Raw genomic sequence first — 26,135 nt, 5'->3', positions numbered from 1 at the left:
TCTGACCCTTCTTGTCAGAAGTGATGGGATGGTCGAGGTCTGTAGGCTTCAGCAGGAGCTGAGGAATCTTGGTGCACCCAAAAGTGAAATCCTGTGGCTCCTGCTCAGAGGTGCTGGAGAGCTTTGGTTGCTGCCCCAGGAATGTGAGATACTTCTTTTCAGTAGTAACATCCCTGCATCCATTCCTACACAATTTCTACTTTCAAACAAGAAATCAAAATTCTCCCTCATCTCTCAAAACTGACATTTTTTTGACTCGGATAAGTAAGTGGCTGTTGAAACTGCATATTAACTTCAAGTTAATTAATACTTGGTCACAGTGGGACATGCCCAGGACCGCTCGCTGCATTCAGATGAACGCCAAATCCAGCTTAATCATTTCCAGCGTGTGCAAGACAGGAATTGGAGGTGTCGGATCTCACCGCAGCAACATTGCTTCTCTGTCCCTCCACTGCCTGGTCTGAATTTCAATGGGTGGTTCAGTAACTACACAAACCTTAGCTCAGCAGGGGAATTTATCCCAGCAAAGAAATAGGCTTCAGGGCCATTTGGATGAAATGCTGTTTAATAGTCACTCTTGATGAGGGCAAGCCCTTGCCGCTGCCTTCCTCAGCTGCTGGCCAGGTGGCCCGGCTCAAGCCCACTGTTCCCACACGGTGCTCTGGGAAGGCTTTTGGTTTGTGCCTATATTATATTATTTCAGCTACGAACACCCTTGAGCTGTCAGTAGCTTGCTCCAAAGTGCCTTTTTATTATGCATCTGATGGCCTGAAGGAGAAATAAAAGTGCATTGTAGGGGTCTGTAGCCTGTTGAGATGCCTCATGGGCATGCGGTCTCTGATGCTTTTCCCTGTGATGACCTGAGAAGAGCTCATGCTTTGTTGGGAGGCTTGTTTTAACCCGGTGCCGTGGCTAGTGGGGGCACCAGCAGGTGGTCCATGGGGGTCTGGGCAAGGATGCTCCACACGTGGGTGCTATGCACTAGGGAAGCACTCTCAGCACTGTTAAAACTCTTGCATTTAATGCAAAGGGGTGGTGGCTTCTGACACGTGTCCCTGGTGCTGGCAGGGGCTGTGGGGAGCTGGAGCACTCCCCTTGCTGCAGGTTTGGGGTGACAGTGCTCATGTTGCTGTTTCTCGCACCGCCTCAGCCGGCCGGGTCACGTCATCCTGTGTGAATCTTCACATGTAGTTTGCAGAAGCGGTGTGATTTCTAGCTCCTCTATTTTGGGAGGCGGGTGTGGGAAGCTGTGTGAAGCTGTGTCCCTAGCAGGCTCAGAAACCAGGAGACAGGCTGAGATATTTTTTTCTAACATCTCAGAGGTTGGGAACAGCGGGTGACACGAGGTTGTCCTGGCCATAGCAGGAAGGACTCTTCTCTCCCTGGTGTCAATCCGCCCATGCTCCCATTAAATCCCCACTGTTAATTCCTGGATGCGTTTTGTCTCACCTGAGGGGTGGCCGGATTGGGTGAGATGGACCCGGAGGGTTTAACCCCTTGCTTTCAGCCCCTCCATCTCCAGGCTGACCTTCTTATGTCAGGAGGCTCCACGGTGCTGGTGGAGGCACGTCCACGGCCCTTTGGCCTCTCTGGTTTGGGATGGTTGGTCTCTGCAGGTGGAGGAGCTGCTCTCTGCTGCTTGCCTTCCTCCCTGCATTCACAGCCTTGGCTAGAAGGTGCTGGAGGGGAAGAGCTGCCTAAAGCTTGGGCTGATGCTGAGCATCTAGTTATCTTCCCCTTTCTTCTCCTTTTTGAAGACAACCCCCTTTTCTTCAGCACCAGGAAGATTTCTTGTCCCAGGGGTCAGCTTTCTATTGACACCTTAGGTTCCTCTCTCCCTTCCTTTTCATGTTACACTTCTTGTTGTTCATTTTGACATTCCCTCACTGGAAAAAGTCCCTTGCCGTGCTCTGTGCTTCTCTGCAGCAGGACTCACTAATCACATCATCTCCCAGCACCAGGTCCCAGAGGGCTTCTACTTTAGAGTGAAAAATATTGTTGTCTAGGCACCACAATCCCATGAAGTTGCCTCAAGCCATTCTATAAAACTAAAGGTAATTTAATAAGTGATTATGGATTTTGCATCTCGGGGGCTTACCTCTCCTCAGGAGCTGTTCTTAACCTACAGTATTTATCACAAGCGGCTCTAAGAGCTGTGCTCTCGTTTCCTGGCTAGGATGGATCACAGCTAGCAGTATTGGGACAATCACCATAACAATGGCCAGAGCCATGTGCTGAACTGGTGCTTAGACTGATGTGTATCTGGAGGGCTTCGAGGTGCTCCTGGCCCTGGATGTTTCTACCTCTGTTCTGCAGGCATCTCCCTATCACCAGGGACAGGCAGCGTTCAGCTGCAGGCTGCCCAGAGGCACCGTTGTTGCAGGTGAGCTGAATTTATTTCATCCTCCCACAGATGCTCAAGTTAGTGGCTGTTGGAGGTGTTGAGCAGGTGGGTCACCCCTCAGGGCACCCCAATACATATTAAGGTGCCTCAGCTGAGAGGAGTGAAGGTTGCACAGGTGGGTCTGGAGGTGGGTGATGCTCTGCAGGGGCAAGCGCGCGCCTTTGTCCCCTCCAGTCCTGCTTTGCTCTTCCACATGGACGGTGCTGAGGTCACCTTTGGGGTTCCCCGTGGGGTCCCAGTAGCAGGCAGAGGCGGGGGCTGGGGAGGGGTGACAGTGCTGCTGCTTATCGCTTGGGGCAGCTCGCCTGGGCAGAGCCTTGTTCTTGCATGTGGTTGCAGGAAGGACAAGTCAGGTAGGATCTCTTGGGGTTTGTGACGAGCAGAGCCTCTAATCCAGAAATGGAAACCAGCCTTAAATGATCAGCTACCAAGCTAGAGACAAATACTCATTTGGGAGCGCATCGTTAAAGGCACTGAATTCCCAGCTGGGAATGAAGCACCCACATTGCTGTAAAAAATCTGCCTCGTTTGCCCCTGGGAACACTTGAAAATAGGCGAGGTGACAGGCAGGTATGGTTCCAGCATGTCCCTGCATGGGGTATTAGAAGCATGAACAGAGTTACTGTGAGCACCTGCTGTGATTTAAAACAGGGAATGTAATCTGAGTCACCTGGGGGTGTTTGAAAATGTTAAACCATACACATTTTACTGTCACATGTTGGTCAAACTATCAACTCAGCTCTGTTGAACTGCTTTGCTGAATCGTTTGCCAAATTGGTCCTCCAATGGTTTGCATTTAGAAACCACTGGGGAGGTGATCACTCCATTGGTAAGTGCCACGTTGGTTATAACCTTGTTTCAGCAGAGCTGCTGCCCCTTCAGCACGAGGTGCAGTTGGAGCCATTGTTTTGCAACCAGGGAACACTGTGGCACAGCAGGAGCTGAACCTTGTCATCAACATTTGCTGTGTATTGATTAAAAATGACCAAAGGTTCCTTCCCTAGAGCACCAATCGCTGCTGCTTCGGTGCTCCTCAGGGATCAATGGGCTGTTTAATTGTGAGTCTCTGCCTGGAGTTGCTCAGCGTGTCTTTCCACGTTGCCTTGGGTGTGTGGGGGTGTCCCGTGCTGGGCTCCATGGGTGCACCCACACCGTGCTGGGCTCTGTCGGGGTTAGGGCACAGCAGGCTCCGGGCTCCATCCCTGCTCCTGCCTGATGGTGCTTAGAGAAAGCCTTGGACATTGCTGCTTCCTTGTACTGACCTGCAGCTGCGGAGGAATATTCACGATAAACACCTGGTAGAGCTGCAGAAGTTCTGGCTTTGGCCCTCTGGGTGGGGGAGGCACAGTCTGCAGCGGTGGGTGCTTTCAGGGGGGCACTGGTGGGTCTGCACTGGCTTGTTGCTGTCCGGATCTGTCCCTTTGTTTCTCAGTCTCACCTTTTTACACAGTTTGTGTCTCTCTTCCTTTCCTGCTGTGCTTTTTACTTCCCCACAAGGCGTTCACCTGTGTCCCCTTCCATTTCTCCTTGCAACTAGTTGCCAGCTGCCTGTGCCACCACTATACCAGCATCATCCCTAGGCAGCCCCATATGTTGACCTGCTCCATCCTGGTTTTGGAGCTGCTGGGTCATCTCCATCCTGGTTTCGGAGCTGCTGGGTCATCTCCATCCTGGTTTCAGAGCTGCTGGGTCAGACCCATTACTGAGTTCACACCACCAGTGCCCAGCCAGGAGTCTCATCCTGCTGAGGAGCTGCTTGTGCAGGTTTCTCTCCCCCCCACTGCAGGTTCATGATCAAAGTTATGTTATTTTTCAGGTTCAGCCCTCCAGCACCTAAATTTTTCATCAAACCCCAACCACCAAGGGAGGAGGGAGCCTGGTCGGCGCACTCAGCGCCTGCAGGGAGCAGCTGCAGGGATGGAGGTGTGGAGGAGCCAGCCGAAGCCTGGGGAGCAGTGGGGGATCCTGCCCAAGAGCCAGCAGATGCAGATGACTCCCTGGAAGCAAAGGTAGATTTTCTTGTAGACCTACCACTTGCGTTGCCTCCCCCAGCTTGCCACCAAAAAGCCGTGCTCGTGCCAACCCGCCTTTCTGTTGCCCTGCTGTCGTGTGCCCTGAGGGTGGGCTGGGCAGCCGGGCCAGCAGCTGGACACGGAGCTTCTGCGGAGGGAGAAATGGGATAGTTTTGCTTGGAGAAGCCCACTCAGATCCTACAGACCTATGCTGAGTTTGGGATTTTTTTTGGCTTGTTTTTTTTTACAATGTAAAATGAGGCTTCTATCTGCATCACGATGTGAAGGCTTCCAGTTTCCTTCCTGTATCAAGCTGTGCCAAGTACTGTGATCTCCATGTACCACCTTCTCAACCCCAGCTAGAGCTGCCCATTTTCACGTCTCTGCCTTCACCTGAGACCTGCAGCATTGCAGTGATGGCCACAGAGCTGTCTTTGATAAAACAAGACTTTGCAAAGTTGCTGTCTCTTCCTCCTGGCATGGAAAATGGCCTTTGGTCATCTGACCTTCCTGGTGAACCTTGGTGCTTTGGAGCTTGACCTCCATGCCAGTGGGAACTGGCGCCTTGTTCTGCATTGTGTGGGACAGAGGCTGCTCCTGGGGCAATAAAGAAGGATGTAAGAAAGCACAGGAGGTTCTGAAAGTGCTGGCGTTGGCATTAAGTTCAAGGAGAGGGGTTGCACCTGCTCACATCCAAATACCAGTCGTTTTAACATTATAACTCTGCACATTTTTTTCTGAATCAGAAGAAATGATGCCCTGTAGACGTAAAGAATAGCGTGGCTGAATGTTTTCAGATAGAAGCATGAAATCATCTTTATTTCCTGCTTTGTTGCCATGTATGCACAAATAAACCAGAGAAATTCGAGTAGATATGGCTAAGTAGGATCCAGAATTGCTTCAAAGGATATGTCTGGATTTGCAGCTTCATCTTCTGCTTGTGTCACTGTATCAAGGCAATATCCACGTAGCCTCCCTGGGGAGGTGGGAGACCATAGGCCTAGGAAAGATGTGGGTTAGCATCTTTGGGAATACGTGCTTGGCAAAGCTTTGCTAGGTATGAAAATGTGGAGATGAGAGGAGGAGTATTGAAACATGAGAAGACTCGGCCCTCCCCAGTGCTTTATCTACTGGGGAGATGTAGCCTCTGATTAAGGGTAAAGATGTCTCATAAATATTCTTGCAGATTCTGCTGATGTCAAGGCTCCAGCACAAAGCACTTCACAGTACTGAAGAAGCAGGTATTATTACATTTGAGGAGCACTCACAAAGCCCTCACTCACTAAATTAGGGTCAGAAGCCCAGGGATGAGGTTCCTTTTGAAAGATGGCACCTCTGAGGTCAAACACCAGCTCTCAGCTGCTGCAAAACAGAAGAACATCTCGGCTGCCTTCTTCAGGAAAGTGTCATTCAAGAAGAATGACCTGGTGGAGATCCTCAGCTCTCCAGCACTGATGGGTGCATGAGATGAAACCTAAGCACTCTCTGAAATTGGATAGTTGTGCCAAGCCCTTTCTAAGTCCTTAATTTCCTGGTTTTGATACTTCTCACTTGCAGCTGTGTTCCTGTTTTTGTCCTGAAGAACCTAACCTGTGGAGGCATGGGGTTCTTGGCACGTTCCTTGGGCAGGAGTGAGCAAAGCTGGGCTGGCACAGGGGTGCAAAATGCCCTTGAGGTCTCTGCCACGACTGAGTGCTGGGTGCACTCAGCTTCCCCATGCGAGCTTGCGTGTAGGAAGTGCAGATGGAGCCTGTGTCTCATCTGTGGGTGGGCTTGGACCCACACTCAACGGATGGCACGGACATACCTGTACTTGATTTGCACCCAGGTCCCATCTCAGCTGCTTGATGAGGTAGCGGAGCCTGCAGCAGAGTGGTCTCACCCAGACCAGCCAGCTGCTCACTGCAGCCCATGGTGCTTGTTTTCCAGCTGCTGCCATCCACTGCTGCGGAGCTGGAAGGTGCTGTGGAGACTCAGAGCCTGGTGGGGGTCAAGAATTTGGTGCAGTTTGTGGAGGCAGAGCCCCTCGCCTTGGGAATGGAGGAATTAAGTGGGAATCTGTCTTGTGCCACGTTTCCAGTTCCAGCAAGCAGTTATGTAGCTCCCACTCCCACTGGTGGCCCTCGATGCTGCTCACAGAGTGGCCTGACATCCCTCAAGCACATCCACAGCCCTGCTGAAGCATCTGGTCACTGCCATGCAGGACATGTCGTAGGGTTGACCAAGGATGTCACCTGTGCAGCAGCTATGGAGGGCATTATTCATCTTGTTACTAATCAAGTGGTCAGTTGGAAATTTCTGCAGTAGCTTTTGCTGTAGCATCTTGAGAGAGAGCAGCAGGCAAATCAGAGAGAGAGAGTGAAAAGCGTGAGGAGTCAGATGAGCTGGGCTGGAGTCCTCCCCCCGGCTCTAAGGGCTTTCACCTCCAAATATCGTGTTTTTCTAAAGGCAGTAGAAGGTGCTTTTAAAGGCAAGTTCTGCAGCCAAGAGAATTTCTTGCTGCCAGGAGACATTCCAGTTTACTTTAATGTAGTGTCTTAATTAATGCATTAATGAGTGAGTATGGGAGAAGATTTTTCCCATGGCTCCTCCACTGGTAAGTGGAATGGATACAGGATGAGATTAGGATGATTTTGCCTGTGTTTCAGGAAGAGGCCCCTCCAGCTGTGTCCGTACTTTGCTCCAAGCCGTGGCTGCTCTTCTGCATCAATTTCCATGCTCGACATCTTGATCTCTCCTCACCTACCTCCAGGTTTTCGATGTCCTGCCGCTCTACGGTGTGCTGCAGCCGGGCGAGAGCCAGCGGGTCATGTTCACCTTCTTTGGCCACACAAATATCATTGCCCATGTCATGGTGCTGTGCAGGGTGGAGGGAGGCCCGACCTACAAGATTGCGTTGAGTGGGGAGGATTCGCTCATCAACTACCTCCTAGACGTCACGGGGATCGACTGCAGGCTGCAGATACCGCACAATTCTCTTGGCAGAGGTCCTTGTTGTGAAACCATCACCGGCGGGTTGCTGCCCACCTAGGGCTAGGGCTCTCTCCCCTTCCCAACTGTTGGCTCTATGGCTTGGAAGTACAACCTTGGAGTGATACGTCCTGCATCCAAGCTGGTTTTTAATGGCCATCTCCACCCGCCTCCAGCTGGGAATTCCTCTTCCTCAAGGTAACTAACGCTGCCTCCTGGGGCAGGCAGGGTCCCAGTGGTGATCTCCAGAGGGATGTGCCCTGAGGCATCCATCCACTGATCCACTCCTAAAGTCTGAGGTCCAAGGAGATGCCTTCTTTTAATGTTCTTGATTAATCAACAAAATAAACCAGGGAGGAAGTTAACTTGGGCTTCCCAGTCACTGTAGCTGGAGAGAATGTCCCAGAATAATCCCCCCTTGACTCCTTTTCAGTTAAAAACCCCACTGATATTTCTAGCTGTTGGCTCTGTACATATTGCACTGTCTCCCCTTTTGTTGTCACTGTGGGTGCCTTTTCTTCTGCAATGACTTGATGCCACCTCCTTTGTTTCAGCTGGGTGTGAGATGATGCCATAAAGTGCAGTGAGCTGCTCTCCTCTTTGGTTTCCTTATTACTGATCTCTGGTATTGCCTCTCTTCATGCTGCCATCAATGTCTGTTCCTGTATAGGGCTAAGGGGTGCCCTGTGGCGGTGGGTTCCCCAGGTTAACTTGGGAGACTCAAGTGCCCGTTATCTCCTCTGCCTCTGCTTGTCTCCCATGTTGTGTTCATTTGCTCTCATCCCAATGAAAGCAGAAGGAGGTTCCCAGTATCAGGCCTGTGCCTTCAGCTTCCCACTCCTCTGTCCTCTCTTCAGCTGTTTAACAAAGTCACCGAAGCAGAGGTCACCCTGCAGAACAGCGGGAAGATGGGATTCACCTACGTGGTGCTAAGGCACCGCAGACAGCCCTCTGCCCGGCGTGCCCCTGGTCCTGCCCAGCACGGTGACTACAGAGGTGGCACGAGTGGTTAACCCTGGCTCTGGGTCAGGCTGCCCAGGAGGGGGAAAAAATAATACAAAAAAATTAAAAAAACAACCCACAAAGGCAGACAGGGCTGTAAGCAGTTGCTGCTGCAGGGATGGGAAGTTCAAGCAAGCTCAGTCCTAATGGACTCCCTTCATGGCCTTTGCTGGCAGGTGACCCTGCTGTCACACAGCAGCCACCAGCTGGAGACACCAGCGCTTCGGTGGCTCTGGGGACCCCAACTGCTGAGCGCTCCAGCTGTGCGGGCACTGGGGCTGGACTGTGCCAGCTCTCCTGAGGGTCACCTTGCCCAGGGTGTGTGATCAGACAGGGCTTACTCCTTGTCCCTGCCTGTAACACACCCTGCCAGCACTAAGCGGGACTTAAACGCTCTCTCTCACTTGGGCATGAATTTGCTTTGCCAGAAATTGTAGCAGCCCCTGTACCGGTCCCCCACTCCCACAGCTTTGCTGCTCTGCAGCAGCTCTGTGTGACAGTGAGGGGAAGAGTGAGGAGAGGAGTTTGCAGCATCCCACCATCCCAGCTTCTCAGTCCTGCGTGGCTGTCTTTGAGCTGGAGCAGCATTTCTGTCTAGTCCCTTTTTGCAGTGGGAAGAGGAAGCCAAACAGCATTCACATTTCCTCATGCCTGTCTCCTCCAAGGGATGACACACTGATGCCCTCTTCCTGCAAGCTTCCGAAGACCCAGCTCTGCTTGGACCCGCGCAGTCAGTTGCTGTGACAGCCCCATTGGTGCTGGCAGCTTGGCAGGGCTGGCTTTCGCTGCAGCTGTGTTCTGTGCTGCACCAGGGGCTCAGGGCACCAAGTGGCAGGATCTGTCCCGCTCAGCAGCTTCTCCCGGCAGCGTGAAGGGGAGTGGGGAGCCAAGGGTCCAGCCCAGCGTGCAGAGGGTGAGCCGAGGAAAGCTGTGGCTCTGTCCCATCGCCCAGGGCTGTGTTGCTGTCTGCTCACATTTGCTCTCAACCTGGCTGGTGTGAGCCCAGCCTGGGGCTCGGGCAGCTTTTCAGGAAGCCCAGAGAGGAGCTGCCCTCCCTGGCAACACCTTCCCCAGATCTTGTCCTAGTCTCTGCTCCTGCCTTTCCAGAGATGCATGTTTGCAGGTCACGGTGAGTCTGGACAGGCTCACGCACCCTCGGTGTAACCACGCAGGCAGGAGCTGTTTGGTTGGGATCATTATAAGGGGTCAGGCCCTTCAACACCAGCCTGGGAACCGCTGATGTGCTGTGGCAGGAGCTGCTGGCCGTGCTGAGAGTGTGGGCGCTTCACTTATTTTCTGTAGTGGCTGGTAAAAGAGCTTTTATTTCTTCAGTCTGGCTCTTGCTAGCAGAGGGTGAACAGCGTTAGGGGCAGAGCTGTGCTCATGCTGAGCAAGGGCCCGTCTGTAGGTCTGTCCTGGGGGAATGCATCCCTACGAGCCCTCTGAAGGACTGGTGTAGGAGACTTCAGCTTTTGGATACAGGAAAGCCACAAAGTGATGTTGTCTGATACTTTCTTATATATGAGAACCAGCCTTCTCAGCGTGTCTGTTGTCTGAGCCATCCCTCCACCAAACCTTCTTTGGTGCATTCCCTCCCTCTTCTCCCACACCCTGCAGGGTTACGTTGGACCTGGCCAGGAGCAAGTGCTGCAAGTCTACCTGCCAGGAGTGCCTGGAGTCTTCTGCAGGACTTTCCAGGTCCAAGTGGATCACCTGGAACCCAAAGAAATCTCCCTGAAAGGAGAGGGGAGCTTTCTCAGGATCTACTTGGACCTGCCCAGGAACATCAAAGGTGAGCACGGCCTTTCTGCTCCCCAGGAGGGTCCCCTGTTCTTTCCCCATGTCATATGCCCATAGGGCAGCTCACACCTGCCTCCACCGAGCCTGGAGGTTTCAGGGCTGTCAGACCAACACTCAACCCCCTGGTTTCTTCCTGAGGCTCTGGCAGATGAGCCCATGTGGGCTTTGCCCCAGGAACCATCCCGCAGAGCTTGCCAGCACATGTGTCGGAGTCCTGGAGGGGCGATGGCTAGACAGAAATGTTTGGGAAAGCTGAGCACAGGCTGGCAGGGATTTTGACAGGGTTGGATTTGCATCACACTGCAGGGGATGAGATGCTCCTATGTGGGGAGCAAGATCAGTGGGAATGAACATCAGGATTGGTAGAGGAAAAGCAGCATCTTTTCCATACATTGCTTGAGGAGGGTGTTTCTGGGAGAGGCCAGTGTCAGGGGAGTGGGGCTTCCCAGCTTAAATGGGAATGGTGCTGTGCCCACACTTCTATCTGTGGATAGGAGATACCTGGTTTTCTTCCTTCAGGAAATGAAAAATATGATAAGGTCCTCAAGGAGGTGATGGAAAAGATGGAAGAAGACAACCAGGGAGAGGAAGCAGCTGTTCTGCAGGAGGCTGCGGCCATGGAGCCACCCCCAGACAACTTGGACACCATGGTGAGGATGGCTGCTGCCCCGTTCGGCGCGTGCCACCCTCCCCCGGTGTCATTTGGTCCCTTGCAGCCCGCAGCAGGCTTCCTGGTGCCCTGCTGGCACTTGGGACCTCCCTGCCCACACCTGCCCATGATCCTGCATCAGCTCAGCATTGCCCCCAGGGCTGCCCCAGGGAGAGATCCTGAAGACCCTGCTCAAGTGATTGAATTTATGGTACTTTGGGATGGAGATGTAGGTCACCACTGGGGTATTTGTTGCTCACCACCCAAGCCCTGCCAGGTTTACAGAGCTTAATGTCAGCAGCCTGACTGTGCCCTGGGACTGTGCTGCCAGTGTTGATATCTAAGAGACACCAGCTTTACCGTGGCTTCATTTTCAAGAGAGCTTTTGTCCAAGCTGCTTTGGCACTGGCTGGGGGCAGGCAAATACTTGGAGCTCTGGAAGGTTCCTGGCTTGTCTGTCTGTTTGTCTGCCCAGATCAGCTTTTGTAACAGTGACTGGGCAGGCAAAGATGCTGGAGTTCATTTCCCTTGAGATGAGGCCCTGGCTAAGAGAGCAGGAGGAGTCACAGACACTGAGCAGCGAGACAGAAGGACCCCATCACCCCTCTCAACAAGAGCAGGGGGGGAGCCTTGGGAAGGACCGTTGCTAACCAGCCACTGCCTGTCCTTCCCTCAGTTGGACCCTCGGCTGCAGATGCAGATGGAGCAGATGCTGATAGAGGAACACGCCTGGGAGCAGCAGAAAGCTCTCGCCTCTGGTCCCCCAGAGGCCACTGCCTTTGACCAGCACACTCATCAGAGGCTTCTCAAGTTAGTAGGGCCTCCTGTACCCTATCTCCAGGTGCCCCAAGGGTAACACCCAGCAGTGCACCCCTGCTCCGGAGAGCTCCTTGTGTCTGCAGAGCTGGGAAGAGCTGGGGACTTCAGAAAGGGTCCGATCCTGGTAGCTTTGACATGCTCCCTGTGAGCAGCTGAGTGTCCTCACTTCCACAGAGCCACCCTGAACTTTGGAGGTGCTCAACTCCCCACAGATGCTGGGTTCTGCTCTTAGGGCTGAGGGGGTTCACTGCAGAGCATTAAGCCCTTCCAGACAGCACTGACATCATCCCTGCTGACCAGCTCTGAAAGAGGCAACTCAAAGCTGGCATCTTTGTTCCAGCTAACAGACCACACTGAGCAAAAAGAGCAGGGAAACGCACAGGTTGACAAACCCTTGACAAACCCTAAATTGGGTGGCGTGGATGCTGGTGGGACTGCAGGGCTTACCTCGGTAATTTGGTCCTTCCCTCTGCTCCTTCATGAGGAGGCATGGGCATGGTAGGCTCCAGTTCAGGAAGAAGATGCTCTGCAAAACAGATCACGTATGTGCTTTCCCGAGAGTGATTGCTCTGGAAAAGGACCTTCCCATGAATCTTGTAGGTGTTGATTACTGCATTTGCCGCTGTTGCTTTGGGGACAGGTCTGGTTGCAGAGCAGTGAAGATTTCCTGTGCAGGCAAATCTTATGGCAAGGTCCTGAAGCAGTTTCAGGCTGGGGCTGTACACCAAGCTTAGCAGTTTCATTGAGACCAGTGGAGGTCTCACTGGTTTAATTGCTTTCCATAGCAGAGGAGCTGTGACCAGAATCCATTTTAAACTAGTTTTATTTTAAGGTCCTATTGGTAGCTGATAAAACCTAGGAGCTACATTCTCTGTGACTTACCAAAGTCTTATTACCAGGTGGTCAAGCCTTGGGTTTCACGGGCTTGAGTTTAATTTTTACAGCAGGGAATACAGAAATATCCACTTTATTTGCATCTTCCATGCTCTTGGGAATGTAGCCAGGCTGTGGTTTAAGGACTGTCCTTACTCCTTTCAGAGCTGAGCTGCCCGAGCACATCCTGGACTTTGGCTACCTCATTCTTGGTAACATCCACACGCACATCGTGAAGATCACCAACACCGGGCAGTTCCCTGTGTCCTTCCATGCTGCGTGACACAGGTAACCAGTGCTGGAGAGACTTCACATGGGCTTGAAGGAGCTGTCTCTGACAGATGAACTTCAGCCACTGGACATGGGGAGTTTTTTGAGTGCTTGTTTGTATAGCTTTTTCCTCCTTGGGACCCTCTGCCTGGTGCCTTAGAGCCTGAGTTCTCCTGGCCAGCAGTGCTTAGAGACCCGGCCTGCCTGTGCCTGCCCTAACACATCATCGTAGGGGCTAGATGGGCTGGTCACCTTGGTCACCTCTCAGCATCTTCTGCTCTTGGCTACCATGAGCACCATCTGAGTTTCTTTGGGCACTTCATGGGCTTGTGTTGCAAACAGATGGACCCTTCATGGTTTGGAAGCGCTTTGTTTAAAGTTGGTAATGTCATAGCACTTCTGTTCAGCCTTTATTGAGAAAACAGCCTGTGAGGTCCTCTGTTGTATTGAAACAGGCTTCCGAAACAGGCCTTGAGGTAAGGCTGCAGTACCATCAAGTGGTGACTTGCTGTGTCTGAAGGGTGGTCAGGTGTTTCCTCTAAACTGTTTTTCAGGGAGCACCATGGCATGGGGGAATCTTAGTTGGAAGTTCTCCTTTGGAGAGGTCTGTGCATCCTCCCCTGGGACGCCTGATGAAGGAATTGCCAGAGCTTCTCAACTGACGTTTCCTTTTTACCGTGTGGGTCTTGGATTCTGGCGGTGAAAACCCTTTCTCCTTGTGTGGTGATGAGGGAGAAAGAGTGGCAAGCTTCTCCACAGATGCAAAGGGGTCCTTTACAGAGCTGCCAGCCAGGATACCCCTATAGTCTTAACGTGCTTGTGACACTTTCATGTTGATTATGTATCTCAGCTGCTTTATTTTCATCTGTTCAAGGTTTCAGTGTGGAGCTGGACCACGTGAAGCATCTGCCCTACTGCGAGACCGAGATGTTCAAAGTGCTCTTCAACCCATAGAGTGCTGACCTGCCACTGGGAGAGGCGGACGTGCTCCTGCCCATCAAGGTACCTACCCCATGCTTCCTCACCCTGCTGTGCCCGCAGCACTCTCGGGGCAGGTGGCAGGTTGGGGACAGCAGCAGATGTCACCGGGGCTCTCAGCTGGATGCTCTGTCCTTCCCGAGGTAGCAGGAGGCCCCAGGTTCCACGTCCACCTCCATGCCAGCGTGGCCATGCCATCCCTCTTTGTCTCCAGGGACAGACTGGAGTTCTCCACTCTCCAGTGTGGGCAGTACCAGGAAGAAACCATCCAGCTCCACAATCAGCTCCAGGTCCCCTGTAACTGGCTCATCACTATAAATGAGCCTGTTAAGAAGGTAAAGCACAGACAATGTGTAACACGTAACTTCTCGGTTGGGTTTTGCCTCTCTTGCCTTTTCTGCCCCTGTGGCTGTGTGAGCACTTGGGCTGCAGCTCGTCTGAGGAAGCTTTGGAGGGTACAGAGCAAGGCTGGCTCACCTGGACCTGTGCATTAGCTGGTGCTTCACTTCTCTGCCACCTTCACCCATTCCTCCTCTTCTGAGGACGGTGCCTCCGCATCTGCCTGCCCTGCTGACATGTTTTCACTCCGGTTCTAGGCCAGGGGTGGCTGTGGGTGTGCTCAGCACCATGACAGTGTCTCAGAGCACTGCAGGAACCACGGGTCTGTCCTCGCAGACCAAGGAGACCTCACACAATTGTTTTTTGTGCTCAGGTGGACAAACGTTGGACAGCGAGGGTGTGTCAGAAGCTGCCCCAGAAGCTGAAGGCCCAGCCCTGTGTCTTCGAGGCGCTACCCTCGCTCCAAGACAGCGACACAACGTGTGAGTCAGGTTTTCACCCACAGAAGAGGTGAGATGGGTGAGTGTCACCCCCAGGAGGTCTGGCAGGGCAGTGTGGTAACGAGAGCCCAGCACAGGGAGGAGGACATGGGGTCTTCCTCCACAGAGAGCTTTCTGCAAGCCCCGTAACCCCTGTGCCTCAGTTTTCCCTGCAGCACACTCTTCTGAGATGGTCTTGGAAATCCCCCTGGGGAGCTTGCTCAGAGAGCATCAGGGCACTGTGGGGTGGCTGCCTCTTGGCACACGGGGGGTGGAAATCTGCCTGTTTGCCCTCATCTTCCCCCTTGCGCAGGCGTATTTGCAGGCTGCAACGCCCTGGTGCAGAGCAGCTGGCGCGCTCCCAGGGGATAACCCTGGAAGAGACAATCTAGGCAAGTCCTGCTGCTGGTACCAGCAGACAAAACAGCCACCAGGCACCTTCCTGGGCATGACAGGACAGTTGCCTGGAGTGGTGTGCTGCCAGCAGTCCCTCTGGCTCTGGCCCAGCCTGCCTACACGTTCCCAGGCAGTCTGGGAGTCAGCTGAAATGATGGAGCGTTCCCAAAGGCAGTTTGCCTGTGGCCACCGTGACTTGGAAACTGGCAGTGTGTAGCAGGATGGACAGAAGTGCTTCTGTGCCTGGGAACAGTCCCAGGGATGTTTTAATTGCTAGTAGAGATGTAACCATCTTGTGTCTGGTTTTGACCAGAGCCAAACACTGAGCAGAGAAGACGACCCTTATTTCTAGGCAGTGAGAGCTCATCTGCCTCATTCACAGAGCTGAGGTTTGCCTGATGCAGCAGTGCCAGGAATGTGTCTGGGCAGCATAACCCTCATGAGCATCGTGCTCCCTGGTGACTCGGTGAAAACACCAGATGGTCCATTTTGGATTCATCTGACACCCAAATATCCAGTTACGCTTCACACCAGGACTCATCCCAGTTACTCAGAGCCAGCATGCAGGTGCTGTAGCCCCTGCTCTAAGTCAACCTCTGTTTTCCATTCCCCTTAGAGGTCCTGGTGACAGCACTGCCCTCGGGACAAGGGTTGAATTTGAGGCCCTGTCACTTGGGACTTGATGGAGGAGCTTTCTGTGCTTCTCTCTTTTCAGAAGTCCTACCAAAGCGAGCTGAAGATTTGCCAGAGCAGCCAGCACCTCCAGCTGCAGGTCTCAGGGCATGGGCTGGAGCCACAGCTGGAGTTCAACCCCCTAGTGCTCAAGCTGGGACCGTTGCTGCCGTACAGCCGTGGAGCAGAGGGGACGGTGGTGGTGAAGAACCCATGTGAGTTCCCCATCGAGTTTTACTCACATTGTGTTTTGTTTAAGATGACAAATAAATTTGGTAAGAAATAAATCCCCTTGCGTTCTAGCCATTCCTGAAAGATCAGAGGGGCTAGGGGCAGCTGGACTTATCTCTTAATAGATAGGCCAATTCTTGCCGTGACTATAGGTCTGACACCAGATGCACAAACAACTCAGATGCTGTAGGTCCGGCCGCGTTCAAAAGGAGCAGTGAGATGCACAAATAGCACGGTTTATTCTTTTCAAACATTGACAGATTCCTTGAGATTGCCTGAAGTGTGCATGTATGTGTGGGTGGGACTGGGGTCAATCCACTGTACCTTGAGTCGTAGCACAAAACATTTCTTGGTATAACTTCCGAGTAGTTGTGCAAAACATTTCTTGTGAAAAGCGGAAGAACGGGAACACGCAGCTTCCACCTCGCTTCGCGCTCTTCCTCGGGGCCATGGCAAGACAAACCACCGTATCTTCACACTGTCCTGTACCTGCTCTAGGCACCAGGTGTTCAGCAACTGTGGGTTTTGCAGTTTTTCACTGGTTTTGCTCCCAACACTTCCAACAGGAAGCCCAGGCTTTTAGCAGCCACCCATTCCCCAGCTTGCTGGAGGATTTGCAGCGTAAAAGTCTGTGGCTTGTAACAGGCATCCCCTACCAGCCCTGAGTGCAGCCAAAGCAAACTCATATCTGCCTACCATGGACTGGGGAAAGAATCAGGATGTCCCCTTTGTCCCTTAAACCACAAAGAGTAGGATTGGATGAGTTCTTCAACCAGTAGGACCGGGTCTAATACCACCAGCTATCTTATATTTGCTCCTTCCCAGCACCAAAAGCACAAACTCAAAATCCTCCCGAGGGCGGAAACAGCCTGGACAGGCTTCTCCTTGGGAAATTTTCCATCTTCTGCACGTGACTGTGCAAAGCAGCAAATGGCAAAGAGCAGATTGCCTGGCCATGTTCACCCTATTCTTACCTCCCCGTGTCCTTGAGAAAAGACAGGGGACAGGTAATGTTGCCGTGAAACATTTGACACGGTTATGATTTAGCAGCAATTAATGGTATGAAGTAGATCAAAAGGTTGAATTTTAGCAGCACTTCACGACGGACCAGTTTAAAGATTAACAAGGTGATTTGGCAGAATATGTTATAATTAAAACAGCAACGTAATTACAGATTCGAGAATGACAAGTTTCACACTAACTTACTACAAGGTACCCTAAACCAAAGCGTGTGTATGTGTATAAACACAAAACATACACATATGTAGACAGACAGAACTATTTGAATCCAGTGGAATGTACAGACACCCACATTTGTGAAGGCAAATTCAAACACCTAGATAGGTAGAGAGATGGATGGAAGAGACAAGTGTATGGTCAAAATTTCCCTCTTCTCGAGTTTAGAGCAAATACTCACAATGCATCGGCATTCTTCAACGGGTGATAATTGAGCCTCGAAGTCTGAATTTCCTCCCTCCATAAATGTAACCAGAAAGGAGGTGGCATTGTTTGTCAAAGGAACATTTAAGTTAAGTTTCATTTTGCCAATAGTATTTTTCTACTATAGGGTCTGGAGCACATGTTGTATGAGGAGCGGCTGAGGGAACTGGGGGGGTTTAGTCTGGAGAAGAGGAGGCTGAGGGGAGACCTCATGGCCCTCTACAACTGCCTGAAAGGAGGGTGCAGAGAGGCGGGGTGAGTCTCTTGAGCCAAGGGACCAGCACCAGGACAAGAGGGAATGGCCTCAAGCTGCGCCAGGGCAGGGTCAGACTGGCTCTTAGGAAGTATTTCTTTGCAGAAGGGGCTGTTGGGCGTTGGAATGGGCTGCCCAGGGCAGGGGGGGAGTCCCCATCCCTGGAGGGGTTGAAGAGTCGGGTTGACCCAGCGCTGAGGGATCTGGTGGAGTTGGGATCTGTCAGTGCTGGGTTAATGGTTGGACTGGATGATCTTCAAGGTCCCTTCCAACCAAAATGATTCTGTGATTCCTTAGTTGTTAGAAACAGATTGAGGTTTTTGACAGTACAATGTGTTGTCCAGCCCATGTGTGGGTGGCAGAGAAGACTTTGTAGGGGGGTGCCAGATGTTTCCCTCTGCTTCAGGGAATTTCTTTGAAAATACCCGTTTGGTGCAATCTGCTGCTGTTCAAATTGCAGAAACTTAGGTGGATCCCAAACGTACGTGCTGCCTGTGGACACTGAGCCAGTGCTCTCATACACACCAGGAGCTCAGTAGGAAACCAGGAGAACTTCTCACTTGATCTGGAGCTCCAGGACTAGCCGGGTCTCTGAGTCATCGGCTCCGGTCCATCGCTACCGCAAATAATTTGAGTTCGATTTGAGCACACTTGGGGGTTTTGCTGGGCTGATGTACCAGGGCTCAAAGCAGACTGTTTTCTCAGGCTCCCTGGTCTTTTCCTTCTCTTTAAGGCCAATTCTAGGTTCTTTGCAGGGTTTTCCATGCAGTCCCCAGCTCCCATGGGTGCTGGGATGGCTGCCCAGCACTCAAAGTGCATTTTGCATGCCTGGGCTTTACGGCAGCACCGCTTTGGAGTCACCCCCCGGGATGGAAGGAGCCCGCCCAGGGAAGCAGAAAGGAAGACACGCTGTTGGGGCTGTTCCCCATGATGTGTATATGAATAAGACTGCATCACGTTGAAGGATGTTTCCTCCTAACACCGCTCTGTGGGTTCCCCGAAGCTTAACAGCTACATTAGCAACATTTTCGAGGTGGATCCCATTGGGATGTGTGTGCCCAGCTGCTCCCACGCCTTTGCCACGGTGACCTTCACTCCGCAAACAATGCAGAACTACCAGTGCACTTTTGAGGCTTCCCTTGATGTCCAGGCAAGGTAACTCACCCTGGGAAACCTTGGGGGTGACCTTTCTGATAGCTGCCTCTCCTCTGGGAGCACACAGACCTCTCGTTAACCTTAACTTAGTAGCCCTAGGCAGGGTACTTAGCATTACAGAATCACAGAATCGTCTGGGTTGGAAAAGACCTTGAAGATCATCCAGTCCAACCACTGACCTAACACTGATAGTTCCCAACTACACCAGATCCCTCAGCGCTAAGTCAACTTTACTCTTAAACCCCTCCAGGGATGGGGACTCCACCACCTCCCTGGGCAGCCCATTCCAACGCCCAACAACCCCTTCTGCAAAGAAATGTTTTCAAATATCCAGTCTAAACCTTCCCTGGCACAACTTGAGGCCATTCCCTCTTGTCCTGGTGCTGGTCCCTTGGCTCAAGAGACTCACCCCGCCTCTCTGCACCCTCCTTTCAGGCAGTTGTAGAGGGCCATGAGGTCTCCCCTCAGCCTCCTCTTCTCCAGACTAAACCCCCCCAGTTCCCTCAGCCGCTCCCCATCAGACCTGTGCTCCAGATCCTGCACCAGCTCCGTTGCCCTTCTCTGGACACGCTCGAGTCATTCAATGGCCTTTTTGGAGTGAGGGGCCCAAATCTGAGCCCAGTCATCGAGGTGCAGCCTCACCAGTGCTGAGTACAGGGGTAAGATCCCTTCCCTGTCCCTGCTGGCCACGCTATTTCTGATGCAAGCCAGGATGCCATTGGCCTTCTTGGCCACCTGGGCACACTGCTGGCTCCTGTTCAGCCAGCTGTCAATCACCCCCCCCAGGTCCCTCTCTGACTGGCAGCTCTCCAGCCACTCCTCCCCAAGCCTGTAGCGCTGCTGGGGGTTGTTGTGGCCCAAGGGCACACCCGGCATTTGGCCTTATTGAAACTCCTCCAGTTGGCCTCAGCCCATCGCTCCAGCCTGTCCAGGTCTCTCTGCAGAGCCTCCCTACCCTTGAGCAGATCAACACTCCCACCCAACTGGGTGTCATCTGCAAAGATCCTATAGGAAGCAGTAACTACTAGTTAGAGCAGAGCAGAAAAGTAAGAGTCTTAGTTTAGCCTGTGTGAGTAACTCTGAGGACAGTGTAATATTAGGTAGCCAACTGGAAGTTACTGAATCAGAAAAAAATGGAGATGTGCAACAGCTGAGCTGGGGCTCTCCATGGACAAAGGATTAGATGTAGCAGTTTCTGTGCCAGCAAGTCAGCAGGCATCATTTCCTCCTTGTGTGTGTTAAATTGAGATGATCCGATGTGGTTACTGGGCGTATACTAAGATATTTGATGTTAAAGGAGTGATTGGACCCCTTGTAAAAGAGGAGCCCAGTTTCTCTGTCCGGGCACCTGTGTACTGGGGCTCTGACCTGCTCTCCCCCAGCCCTTTAGTTGCTGAACTGGGAGGAGATAAGTCAGCTTTCTGCCATAACAAGCAATTCCTTTTTCAGTGTCCTTGGAAGTAATCTTTACTGATGGTGTTATTTATTTATTTTTCCCTTCTTGCTTTTATACTGTTTTCATGCTGTGCTTGTGCTTTTTGCATATGTCTCTCATCACCGCCGCCAGCAAATTTGCCACATCTCATCTGTTGCCTCATTATTTACGTGCTGTACTGCATGATGCGATGAAGTGAAATGATATTTAACTGCTGTTCTGGAAGTCTCTGGCTCTTCAGAGCAGATTTGTCTTGTGAATGGCCCTGATCAGACTGGGAGGAGAGGGGTGAGGGGGAGCTGTGTCATGGGGTACAGGAGAAAACCAGCCAGGGAACACGCAGCGGGCAGCACTCGCTTCTCTGCTTGCCAAGTGGGGAATGGGTTAGTACCAGCCATCATGATCTCTCCTCCACCTCTCCTGCAGCCCCACAGCAATTAAAGCACGGAGCCTGACCTTCAATATCAGTGGAGATGGGAATCTGCCTCAGGTGATAGTCCTGCACCCGGTCCTTCACAATAAGAGGGGAACCCTCTGCTGCTCTTCAAGAAGCTGTCGCTGGGTGATTCAGAAAAACTCCCCCTGGTCCTTCATAACGGTGGCATCGTACCTGTCCCGGTGAGGACCTGCTCAGGGGGCTCTCTGGTCTGGGAAGGTCCCAGCAAACATGGGAAAATGACTGACTTCTGTGCAGGAAGGGAGTTCCTCTTGGAAATGTGATTTTTCTGACTAGTCTATCCTTTTCAGTTAAACACAGGACAAGAAAGTTGGTGGAGTACTTTTTCCCCCATCTCTCTTCTCATATTTTGGTTCTCACCTGGGCACATGTGATGTCCTAGTTACATTAGATTGCATTTGATCCTATTTTACTACATTTGAATTAAACTCTGTTGTAGTTTAATTACATTCTGCCCCTTTTAGTATTTTCTGTCCTGTTTGGGATTTAATTAAAATATAACTAATGCCTCTGAACACCTTTTTTTCTGTCTGATTTTATTTAAACTTTGTGCTAAGAGCTGTGTTTGAAGCATGCTGGGTCCCCTGTGCTGGACCAGCAGCGGTGTGGTGTCAATCCACGTGCCATCCTGTACCCACACCGGTGGGGTTGTGCTCTGCGTTCCCTTTTCTTAGTTGACGATAGACCCGTTGGATGGAGGGGGAGTTTTCTCCATGAAAGCCAGGCCCACCACACACCGCATCTACCAAGCTGCAGGCACGGAGGAGGACGCTCCTGGAGAAGGTAAATTCAATAACCATCAAGCGTGGTCAATCACACAGCGAAGATGTGTGCCCTGCTCTTGGCTTGGCCGAGCAGCAGCCAGATGTTAGACACGGTTTCTTTTCTGAGGCTCTCTGTACCCCTAGTTTTTCATGTGGATGCTTTGTAGGGTTTCTTCCTAGCAAGTTGTAGGAAGTTTTTCTGTTCTTCTGAACATGGTGGGTTGAATTGTGGGGGACTATCACCCCTTCAGTGGACCATCTGAGGTCTTTGCTGCATGTGGGAAGTTACCAGCCTGAATGGAGGCAGCCCTTGAGCCCACAGCCAGCCAACAGAAGCCAAAACCACCCTTTGACTCAGCTTTATGTATAGCAGGAGCTGGCTGGGTACAGCTTGAGTGAGAGTTGGGTGTTACCCTGACGTTAAGACAGCAGTGATATGCATGGTGGTGTCAGGGTCTGGAACCATCAGTGGGAGAACCTGTGCTTAGAGACAGCTGGGTTTCAACCTCTTATTCCTCTCCTACCCCATGGAAATATTTCCTCTGTACAGCTGTATCACTTGTCTCTGATTTCCATTGCTGTGCAGAGAGGAAGCCTCACACTGCTTCCCTGGTCCTGCATCACGGGGAATTCTGCAGACGACAAGGAAAAGCTGCTCCCTGTGCACAGAGCTAGTCAGAGTGGAAAGGGTTCCTCGCTGTGGCCAAGCAGCCTCTGTGCTCCTGTTGCAGACACTGACTTTCACGTGTGCCGTGCATGAGAAGCACAGCCAGACCATCCTCCTGTCCAACCCGAGCAATGAGGACTGCACCGTGCAAGCTGTCATTGAGGGGCCACACTAGAAAGGGCCTGAATTTTTCCATCTGGAGGCCAATCAACAAAACAAGCCCTACAAGATCACTTATGAACCCCTAACCATGAGCTCTGGGAACAAGAAGCATCGGGTACGTGAGCTGTGCCAGCACGCTGACCCTTACAGTGTGACCCTCATAGTTCACCCTGCTCTGGGCAGGAGGTTGGATGAGATGACCCTCAGAGGTCCCCTGTGAATGGAAATTATCCTGAGGTCCTATGTTGGAAGCTGGGTTTCTTGGTGGCTAGAGGCCATGTGTACGGGAAGTTCAGGTGGTAAGTCTGGACTGACCTCTGAACGTATTGGAGCAGCTAACCTAAAAAGCCAAGCTGTCTGATGGTCCAGGAAATGAAGTTTGTTTTGTGCAGCTCCGAGTCGCTGCCTGTGCAGCCCAGGGAGGCTCAGAGACCCCCATGCTCAGCCCTGTGGGCTGCACAGGCTCCCCATGGCCTGGGCACGACCACTTCTGCCCGCACTGAGGCCCTTTTGCAGCACACAGGGAACTAGAGGGGAGAAGCTGCCCCGCCATTTCTCAGTGCCCCCCTGGCCATGAGCAGTCAGGTGGGAAACGACACCGAGATCTCTCTCGACATCTCCTTCATAATGCAGGAGCTTTGGAAAGAGCCTTTCCTGCAGGTCTGGGGGTGACCGGCCCCTCTGTTTGCATGGGCAGTGTTTTCTGAGACAGACCAGGGACAAGCTCTTAAATCAAGGGGGTCAGTGCAGAAGGGCTCTGGGGGAGAGCTGGGGTCCTTGTCCCACTCCAGCTGACCTTCTACCACACCAGAATTTGGGCCTGAGTGGAGGCTAGAGACTTGTGGGCTCAGTCTCCGGGGTGTTCAGCAGATCTGTGCCTTGTGGAGTTGCACATGCTCAGCATCTCTTTAATGTATAGCTCTGCATGAAGAGTCCTGCAGCTTTCAGCTGCTCTGGGGGCAGAGGAGAAGCCCCAGGGCAGGTGGCTCTGACCCACTGGCACCCAAAATGAGGACTGGATATGAACTTTTCATGGCCCACCCTGGCTGGTGGGACCCTGACAGGCAGTAATGCTGGGTCAGTCGAGCTTGGCAGGGACTGCCACCGCCTTAGCACGGCTGTCCCTGCACGAGCACAGGGCTGGCAGCTGATGTGCCCAGGGAAAGGGGTGTTAGGATGGTCAGAGCAGCTCTGCTGCAGGGCCGCTGTGTCCTTGCTCTGCCCAGACATGCTGCCTCTGTGTCCTGTGGCTGCGCCAGCCCCAGCGGGTACGACATGGCCATCTCCATCGGCGCAGGACACGGGGCTGCGGTCACAGCCCTGCCAGCTGGACCTGCCCAAAGCTGCTCAGGTGGCAGCCTGAGACATGGGACTGTCCAGGTGTGCTGGAGAGCCAGTGACTGGTCCAGGCAGAGAGCAGGCGAGCTCACTTTCACTTATCCTATTCCTTGTCTCTAGGGCTCCCTCTACTTCCCATTGCCGGATAGGACAGGCTTGTACTACCTCCTGCGAGGGACTGCTGAGGCCCCGAAGTGTTCAGGGACCATTTTCCAGCAGGTGCCCTGTAGGACTTCCTACACTGAGCTCATCCCTGTCTCCAGCTGGCTGAACAGGCCACACAGAGGTGAGTCCAGCCCAGGAAGTCTCGTCCCATCAGCAATCCCTGCAGCGGCACAAGGAAGGGCTTCCCACTGCCTGGAAGCTCCTTCCTGCAAGCTTTTCGCTCTCCTTGGCCATTTCTGGCTGTAGGTGTCTGGGATCATGCCAGCCACGTTCTGCCTACACAGACCCATCCCGGAGGGCTTTCCTCCCAGGTGGATGAGAGCTGGCTCCCTCAGGGGCATTGAGGAGGAGAGGGGCTGGGTTGTACCCTGCCACGATGGGTGTCCTGTGGGAGTCCTTCCTGTTGACCTTCACTGCATCCTTCTCACCCACAGGTTCCTCGTGGTGGTGGACATGCTCACACCAGTGTTAGGAGTTGGAAGTGTGAGAAAAGCAAAACAGTGAAAAATCTGTAAAACACACGTTTTCTTGACACAGGGTGCCCAGAGCAAACACAGGACGGGATGGAGGTCCAGTGATTTGTGTTTGTCGTGGCGCCACGGAGGAATGCGAAGCAAGGTGTAGATCACACGGTCCCATTTGTTCACTTATCTCAAGGACAGATTTATCTCCTGCTCTACCCCTTTCTCAAGGGATGATTTTTGCAGTAGCCTACCGGCCTTGTTCCTCATCCTCCCTCTTTTTCCCACAAAAACCAGCTGTTCCCCTCGCACCAAGGAATGTACTGTGTTGTTACTCAAAAGATAATGGCTTGACTACAGTCCCACCCACTCACACATACAAACTAGGATAAATACTACCCCGAGTTTGTACCTAACTTGGAGGGACGATAATCCGACACCAAATCAGAGGGACAGATCGGCAGGTTTGTGCTCCCCACTCACCCCCTCGCCTTTTGGTAAGACTTGAGCCCTTGGCTACGCCGAGTGATTACCTGGGAATTAAGTGTGTGTGATTGCAATTGTTTTCTTTTTGTGTAGTGCTATAGAGCCAACCTGCAGTTAGTGCATTTATCGCAGGCAATCTCAAAGAATCTGTAGATGTTGCATAAAAATAAACCGTACTATTCGTGAATCTGATGGCTTCTTTTGAATGCAACCAGACCTACAGCATACAGGCTGTTCATGCATCTGGGTCAGACCTATAGTCACGGTCCCAACTGGCATACCTATTAAGAGATAAGTCCAGCCACCCCTAGTCCCTCTCATCTCTGAGGACCAGCTAGAACACAAGGGGATTCATCTCTTACCAAATTAATTCCGCCCTTAAATGCAACAACCAGAAAACCTGAAAAGCAGTTCTGTGCTGCAGGGGCTGGAATACATTGACGTGCCAGGCTCTGCCAAGAAGGACTACAAGCTCCCCTTCCTCTCCTACAAGGAAGGAGTCTTTAACGCAATGGTAAGTGCGGACATGGGGCTGTGGGCCCTTCCAAGTTGCTGCTGGCTCCCTGAGAAGCTACATGCCTGTTTTCACACCTCCCCGTGCCTGCTGGTGGGACTGTAGGTGTCCTGGGTGGGTACTGAACAGCAGGCATCTCTCCACACCCCCCACGCACGTGTCAGTCTCTGTGAGGGTCCCACTGGGGGCTGCTGAGCACAGGTGGGCTGGGACACTGGTGAGCCGGAAGCAATGGGCAGTCAGGAGAGTATCAAGTAGAAATACCACACACACTTTCCCCAGGTTTGCACTCTTCCTCGGTGGCTGCTTGAGGCCATTCCTGGAAGTAGGGTGCTGAGATTGGGGTGCTCTTAGCACTGGCTTCAGCACAGCTGGCTGTTTTGCTGATTAAGGATACCAATTAAACTCGGACACCAGAGTGAAAAGAGTAGGTGTATTTTACTGGGGATAACTAAATAATGTAACAGAGTACTACAGAAAACATGCAGTAAGAAAAGGCAGAATAGTGCACTTAAAGTAAACAAATAGGAAAATACAGGGTAATGCATCAAATCATTACTACACAAGAGAGAGAATGGTGATTAAGAAAGATCCATCCCCACTTGCACCCGTTTCCATCATCCAGACCCGCAGGCGCTGGGCAGCCCCGGGTGCAGCGAGGATTTGTTGAGCCTTTCCCGGCGAGTGGGAAATCCTACGCGGTGCCTCCACCCGTAGCTGAGGCACCCAGAGTCGCTGCGAGTGGGTCCAGCCTCATGTACCAAAAATCAGCAAGGCAGAATAACTGGCACCTTTGCTTTGAGCGGAAAATATCTGGTGTCACTTTCCAATAGATTCCCCCAGAGCCTGGCCAGGGCTCAAGGGAGAAGCGAAGGGAGTTTCCCTGCTTATCTAATTTGTGTATGTTCTTTTCAGAACAAGGCCACACATCTGGTCCCAAGGCC

General features: G+C 52.3%; 2 protein-coding genes across 2 annotated transcripts in view; both read left to right on the top strand.

Annotated features, from left to right (window-relative positions):
* The window catches only part of LOC141929624 (hydrocephalus-inducing protein homolog), a 107,089-nt gene extending 91,139 nt beyond the window's left edge, over nt 1-15,950 (top strand). The window contains 16 exon segments of the mRNA XM_074839357.1: nt 4,221-4,413; nt 6,346-6,460; nt 7,167-7,368; nt 8,234-8,318; nt 8,320-8,370; nt 10,006-10,180; nt 10,708-10,838; nt 11,514-11,647; nt 12,695-12,808; nt 13,142-13,155; nt 13,354-13,476; nt 13,674-13,735; nt 13,921-14,112; nt 14,490-14,571; nt 14,574-14,626; nt 15,707-15,950. Coding sequence (XP_074695458.1) covers nt 4,221-4,413; nt 6,346-6,460; nt 7,167-7,368; nt 8,234-8,318; nt 8,320-8,370; nt 10,006-10,180; nt 10,708-10,838; nt 11,514-11,647; nt 12,695-12,808; nt 13,142-13,155; nt 13,354-13,476; nt 13,674-13,735; nt 13,921-14,112; nt 14,490-14,571; nt 14,574-14,626; nt 15,707-15,949 — 1,969 coding nt within the window. The 3' untranslated portion in view covers nt 15,950.
* Nucleotides 15,951-22,123: 6,173 nt separating this feature from the next.
* On the top strand, nt 22,124-24,752 carry LOC141930001 (hydrocephalus-inducing protein-like). Its single transcript, XM_074840243.1, has 3 exons — nt 22,124-22,342; nt 23,686-23,851; nt 24,165-24,752. The coding sequence occupies exons 1-3, from the start codon at nt 22,316-22,318 to the stop codon at nt 24,200-24,202; spliced, it is 231 nt and encodes a 76-aa protein (XP_074696344.1). The 5' UTR covers nt 22,124-22,315; the 3' UTR covers nt 24,203-24,752.
* The last annotated feature ends 1,383 nt before the right edge of the window (nt 24,753-26,135 follow it).

The sequence above is a fragment of the Strix aluco genome, chromosome 14, assembly GCF_031877795.1.
Source record: "Strix aluco isolate bStrAlu1 chromosome 14, bStrAlu1.hap1, whole genome shotgun sequence".
Lineage (NCBI taxonomy): Eukaryota > Metazoa > Chordata > Aves > Strigiformes > Strigidae > Strix > Strix aluco.
Note: the sequence above shows the minus strand (reverse complement) of the source record. Positions and strands in the feature narration are given on the sequence as shown.